The sequence below is a fragment of the Perognathus longimembris genome, chromosome 3, assembly GCF_023159225.1.
Source record: "Perognathus longimembris pacificus isolate PPM17 chromosome 3, ASM2315922v1, whole genome shotgun sequence".
NCBI classification, from domain to species: domain Eukaryota; kingdom Metazoa; phylum Chordata; class Mammalia; order Rodentia; family Heteromyidae; genus Perognathus; species Perognathus longimembris.
The window spans coordinates 32,015,479-32,021,618 of NC_063163.1; the positions used below are offsets into that span (position 1 = coordinate 32,015,479).

Consider the following 6,140-nt stretch of genomic DNA (forward strand, 5'->3'; position numbering starts at 1 on the left):
AATGCAAGGATATCTCACAACTTAACTTTGAGCTTCCGGGTGCTTACCACAGGCTGTATTCTTACACTGACTGTACAGAAAGAAGGGGCAGAGTAAGCCAATCCATGTACACCTCAGCTCAGGCCCTGTGCCTGGTCTGTACTGTGAATGAGGAGGCATGGTCTTAGGGAAAAAGAAAAAAAAATTTTAACTTTGATGTTCCCACTTTGAGGCCCCACTTTGGCCTTCTTCACATTCCATAGGTAAAACTCATTTCTATTAAAACAGCTTTACACAGTGTAACCCGTGCAGGCAACATGACTTACTCTAAGTACATCCCCTCTATGTCTCACTACACTGCCCTTCTCTGTTGCTCCACAGCCACCAAGGTCCTTCAGATCTTTATAATCACCATGCTCCCTACTGTCATGGACCTCTGAAGGTGATGCTCTTCAATTCAGTTCCCACTCAGCCTCCAGATCTCAAGGATCTCTTTGATCTGCATGAAGAAGCCAAATTTCCCTTCGTAAGCCTGTATGGAATAAAGTCTCTTCTCTTACTGTATTTTAATGATAAAAAGTGTTTGAATATGTAACTAATGACTTTCCATGAGACTACATTTGATTACATAAAACAAAGTGCTGTAACAACAGAATGTTCAGTATGTGCTAAATAAGAGTATTGGTGAACTTGGGTTTTTTTCTTCTCTAAATACAGACCAGACAGAATACTAAGAGACACACAACAAATATTGCTTTTACTCTATTAGTACTAGAGAATGCTATTCAGACTTCCCAAGTCTAAATTAACTGCTCAAATATGTTTTAACATCAACCTTACAAGTAAAAGATCAGTATATAATAACATGTTTAAATTTTTCCTGTCTTTCATCACTATAACCTCAGAATAAAGTGACTTGAATAAAGGAGACCTAAGTATTTACTAGGCATATTTTGTTCACAACTCATTGTACAGGATTATATGAATTTATAATGACTTAATAAAGATATCTACCTACAATAACAGTACTGTACTGAAATGGGGGGAATAGCTAATTGTCTCTAAAGACTATAAAACTGTAGTGCATGTGAGAAGTGGGGAGGGAGGGAGGGAGGAACTGAAGGAGGGAGAGGGAGAGGGAGAGGGAGAGAGAGACACAGAGAGAGAGAGATATTCAAACAGGTATGAAATCCATAGGTTTACAGTACAAAGATACGCACTGGCTTTTTGTTCAGCCCTGTAGTATAAGGCGGCTCTTTTCTGATCTTTACCTCTGATTTCACATTCTTCTTAACACTTACATTATCACCCACACATTTCATTCCAACCTCTCTCCATTTTTCCTTGTTGTTCTACAATTTCTCAAGTTTCTCTCAAAATTTTATATTAAAATTTTTGCACTGTTGGGCACACAACCTACTTCTAAAAATTACTTCGAAGTGTTCTTCATCTGCTTCCAGATGTCACACCTTTCACAAAGGAAGAATTTTTAGATTGATGGAACATCACTAACATAAGTCAAAATGCCAGTGTACTTCTTCTGTCAAAAACAGAAAACATAAGCTAAAATAAATTGATGTAGTACTATTTTTATGGTTCTTGAAACATTACCATGTAGTTTTTAGTTGATTTAGAAAATACTGCTATGTGAGAGGAGAAAAATTATTTCAATATGCTGAGGTAGCAGGTTTCTTTTTATACCTTCTGAATGCTTGAAGCAGTCAAGTCTACAGGCAGCTGGAACTAGATTTATAGGTCACACATACAAAAATCACTGCAAATTGCAACCTAAAATCTGAAAAGTTTAACAATATTCCCAATCATTTTTAGTAGCTTACAGTGTCAGTAGAAGCAATAAGAAAATATATAACAGGTTTTAAGGATACAAAGTCAGCAAGTCATATTAAATTTGAACATTTTATTTTTGCAAACAATATACTCCTAGGAGACAGTTACAAATGTTCACTGAAGAAATAGAAAACGTTTCAAAAATGAAAAAAAATTGTTCAATATATATCCCTTAAAAACAAAAGGACTTGGTTCCTTCTAGCATTATTCAAAATCTGAAAGATATTACAATGGTTCTGGTCCTTTCCAAGAGTATTTCTATCAAAGTAGTAAAGAAGAAACATTTCATAATTCCAGATTTTAAATCCCATGTTAATATGTCATATGCATACATACACAAACATATTGTCTTAAGTAGGCAATATGCTAAGGATTCCCAGTTTTGCTAGTCCTAGGGAGCAAGAATTTATTTATTTATTTATTGTGGGGCAAGGAAGTTAAGTGGAGGAAGATAGACAAATGGAGAGGGGAAGGATGGCCTCCCAGGAGGGTGAACTCTAAAGGATCTTGGTGTGAAGACTGTCTAGGCAGAAAAATCCCAAGAGCCATGTCCAAAATAACCAGCAAACAGTGGGGCAGGAGACATAGATCAAGTGGTACAGTTCCAGCCTAGCAAGCAAGTATGAAGCCCAGAGTTAAAATCCCAGTATAGCTTTAAAAAAAAAAAAAAAGGACCAAGATACTATATCACACATTATTTAAGTAACACTACCACACTGAAGAATTCCTTGAAACGTTTGGCCTCAACAAATAGACATTCAGGGGGAAAAAAAAAAACAGATATGAGGGGAGGGACAGACTACCATGGTGGCTATTGCTAAATTTATCTTAAAATACTGATTTTTTGTAGGGACTTTAGAGCATTGGTGACTTATTGGGGAAAAAAACAAAAAATTTTGATCTAAAAATAATAATAATGACTTCCAAACCTTTGAGATTCTGTATTTTAACTACTACACAGAAGCACCTGATGGATGGGGGGAAAACCCTACAAACAGTTAAAACTTGCCATTTAAAGTGGCAAGGCTATGATGTAACATTGCTGGAGTTATAATAATCTAACAAAGAGGGGAAGGGCCAAATCTGCAGAACTCTAACTGGCAGGTGCATTGCAAGGTCAACTATGCCTTAACTTTACTGAGAACCTACAAAATAGTACACCCCCTTAGCATTACAGTTACACAGAAAACTGGTTCCCTGCCTTCAAGGAGCTTAAGAGTCCAAAGCATCCAAATTTAGCATGGGTTTTGGATCCAAATAAGAGTAACCTTTCCAGGGTAAGTAGGGTTATATTTAAAAGCAGTCTACGATTGAATTCACAAATAAAATCATATTGATTTAAAGCACTAAGGTCAGTCTAATGGGTAGGGAAGAATTCAAATAGAAGAGTGATCCAAAATCTTTCTAGATAGCCTGTGAGGTAATCAGAGATTCCTGTGAAAAGAACAAAACTAAAACTGAATGAGGTCCAATTTGATACAACTTGCAACAATGCTGTTCTGAAGGAGGAAAGAGAAGGAAGGGACAGAACAGATGGAATAAATAATGAAGTTTAAAAGCACTAAATCTAGAACCAGACTTCTTAGCTCAAGATTAAACTCCACCACTTCTGAGACATTCTCAGGGGGGAAGATTAATAATCCTTTGCCTCAATCTTCCCACATGCTGAAAAGGATAATAAAAGTGCATGTAAAGCAACATCTCCAAAACCCAGGTGTGAGTACATCACTTTGCTGATCGGACACTCCTCCCCCCCCCCCCCAATCAAATAGGCACACACTCTGGCACAAATTCCTCCCTCCCCCTCCCTCCTCCTCGCTCAGCCCACCCCCTTCTTTCCTTGCTGCCCAGTTCCTACTCACCAAGGTGGTAATTTCTGAGAGCCAGGGCAAATCTTTTCACTCCCCTTTTCCTACCCATCAGTCCAACTGACCCTATGTCCAACTGGCGTGGGGAGGGGGGGGAGGAGAGGGGATAGGGGAGATCGCTTTACTGAATTAAACTGGGTGTTTACAACAGTAATGGCAGCAGCAGATCCAGAAACTGCTTCATTTCACCTTTTCTTCATTGGTTTCAGATTTTAAAGCCTTGACATAAAAAGTCTTTTCTAAAATATCAGAACAACGCCATTTCCCCAAGAAAAGTTGCACAGGGCAGGGCACCCCCCCCCGCCCCCCCCCCCCACAAGTTGACGAGGTCATTCTCAGCTCCGGGAGTTGAGGCGTGCCGGGGGAGGGCGGCTTCACTCCGGTGCGCGCCGTCCTCGGTAACGAGGAGACCTGGGCTGCGACTGGGACGCGGGCCGGGCTCCGCTCTGCCATCAACTTCCCGCGGGCCCCTGCGGCCCCGCCGGCCGCGGCCGCCCCGCTGCCCTCGGTTCTCCAGCCCCGGTCCCACAGTCAGCGACACTCTCGGGGCTGCAGCACATCACGGACGAACGAGCCTTGCCCGGTTCTCCCGTGCCGCACGGCTCGGGCCTTGTCGGCAACCCGCCTCTCCACGCCCATCCCCGCGGTCCCGGTCCACTCCACTCCCCGGGCCTGCCGCTCGGCGCCCGGGCCCAGGCCGCAGCCGCCGCCCCGAAGGGAACCGGGAGGACTCGCTTGGGCTCCGCGTGGCGCCGGGGGCGGAGCCGGCCCCCGAGGGCCCGAGAGAAAGGCCCAGGGGGCGGGAGGCGGCCTCCGCCAAACCCGACACGCACCCCACCACCCCAAGCCCCAACCCTCCCCGAGGCCCCGACCCGCGCCCGCGGCCCGGCCGCGGGCGGGACTCACGACTTACCAACCCGCCTGGGACAACGCCGCGCCGGGGACTTCGGCCATGGTTAGCTGCTTAGGCCGGAGGTGCTGGGGGGGGGGGGGGGACTAGAGTGGGGGTGAGGAGAGGCCTTCTAGTTGAGATTTATTTTAGTAAAGAAAAGAAAAAGAAAAGAAAGAAAAAGAAAAAAGAAAAAAAAAAACTCCTCTGGTCGGCTCTACAACTGGGCATGCTCCGTGCGGCCGGCGCTTCCGCGTGCGGGTTCCGCTCGCCGCGTTTTCCTAGCGGCCGCAGGGGCCGGCCTGGTGTGGGCTGGGAAGGCTGCTGGGCGCCCGGGAGAGCCGCGGCCGGAGAGACGCGGTCCGGGATTGGGAGCCGGAAGACGGTTTACTACACCCGGACTGCGCAGACTTTTGTCTCCCCTCCGGAGACTTCCTCGTGCTCTTTGGGTCACTTTTTTCGGAGTTGCACACCTGGGGAAACTAGTTGGAGAGGTTCTTTGTAGAAAGTCAGTTCCGCGCTTCCGGTCACCACAGGGCAGGAGAGCGCTAGAGTTAGAAAGGGAGGCTCAGGTCGGCGCTAACCAGGTCACGTTGGGTGCAGGACGACTCAAAGGTGTCCCCAGTCTATTCTGCACGGGAGAAAAGTTTTCTTTGTTGTCAAGACTAGCTCCATTCACTTCTTCCGGTCTGCCAAGACTTAAGAAGAATGCAGCTCGGGTGGTCCAGGGTCTTAACCGCACAATGGAAGTGAATGGGCTGCACTTTGGGAAACAGAGGAGAACCAGGCTGTGCTGTCCACGTTTGTTTTTCCGGTCGCCCTCCTGCCTGGCGATTCCATCCCCCAGTGTGGCCTTGCGACCTTGGCCTAAGCCACTACCAGGCCCGGTTCTCACGGGCCGCTTGGCACCGGCCTCCTACAACACTCGGGAGGGCAGAAGCCCACGGCTGGGCCCCGAGTGAGCATGCGCGGCGACGTCGCCGCCGTGCGGCGCTGAGGACGCACCAGTGTGATTGGACAGCCTGAACTCACTACAGCCAATCAGAGAGTAGCGATCGGAAGGCGCTGCGGGTGGGAGATGCTTACTGGAAAGTTTGTTAGTCCTCTCGGTCTCAGATCCCTGGGCGGGCGGGAGGGGGAGTGAGGGGAAGTGACACTGTTTACCAGATGCCAAGTTGTGGAAACAGACTTTTAGACCCTAAACTCCACCCTCTCCTCTTGCCAGGGCTACTTCAGCTGACTGATAGATACCTTGGTCATGAGCACAAACTTGGAGCTGGGATTTCGAGAGTAGGCCAACTCCTAGGCCTTTGAAAGAAACTGGTAGTTAGAAAGAAGGGAGATGATTACTCTGAGTTAAATTTCCTCAATACAGATTTTCTTATATTAACCGATGTATTCTATTTATGCGATGATTTTTTTCAGATCAAATAGTTTGAATTGGCAAGCACATTGGGTTTTTTTGCACATTGTTTTTATACTTTCAATAAAATGTTTTTAACCACTTGTAGAACCCGATGTAACTATACCCTACTTACAATTTTGTGGTAATTTAC

General features: G+C 45.8%; 1 protein-coding gene and 1 non-coding gene across 6 annotated transcripts in view; one reads left to right on the plus strand and one right to left on the minus strand.

The window, feature by feature from the left end:
- The window catches only part of Tdrd3 (tudor domain containing 3), a 94,535-nt gene extending 88,833 nt beyond the window's left edge, over positions 1-5,702 (minus strand). The window contains exon 1 of one of the 5 annotated variants that reach the window (XR_007210328.1): positions 4,609-5,698. Coding sequence is in view for 3 of the 5 variants with exons in the window: in XM_048341268.1 (XP_048197225.1) it covers positions 4,609-4,649 (41 nt within the window). In the remaining 2 variants the exon portion in view is untranslated. Of the gene's footprint in view, positions 1-4,608 lie in introns of all 5 variants that reach the window. The other 4 variants (XM_048341268.1, XM_048341267.1, XM_048341266.1 and 1 more) reach the window with 4 other exon arrangements.
- Positions 31-161, plus strand: LOC125349784. The gene has a single exon (XR_007210596.1). It is a non-coding gene; the product is annotated as a small nucleolar RNA SNORA51 (small nucleolar RNA).
- Positions 5,703-6,140: the final 438 nt, after the last annotated feature.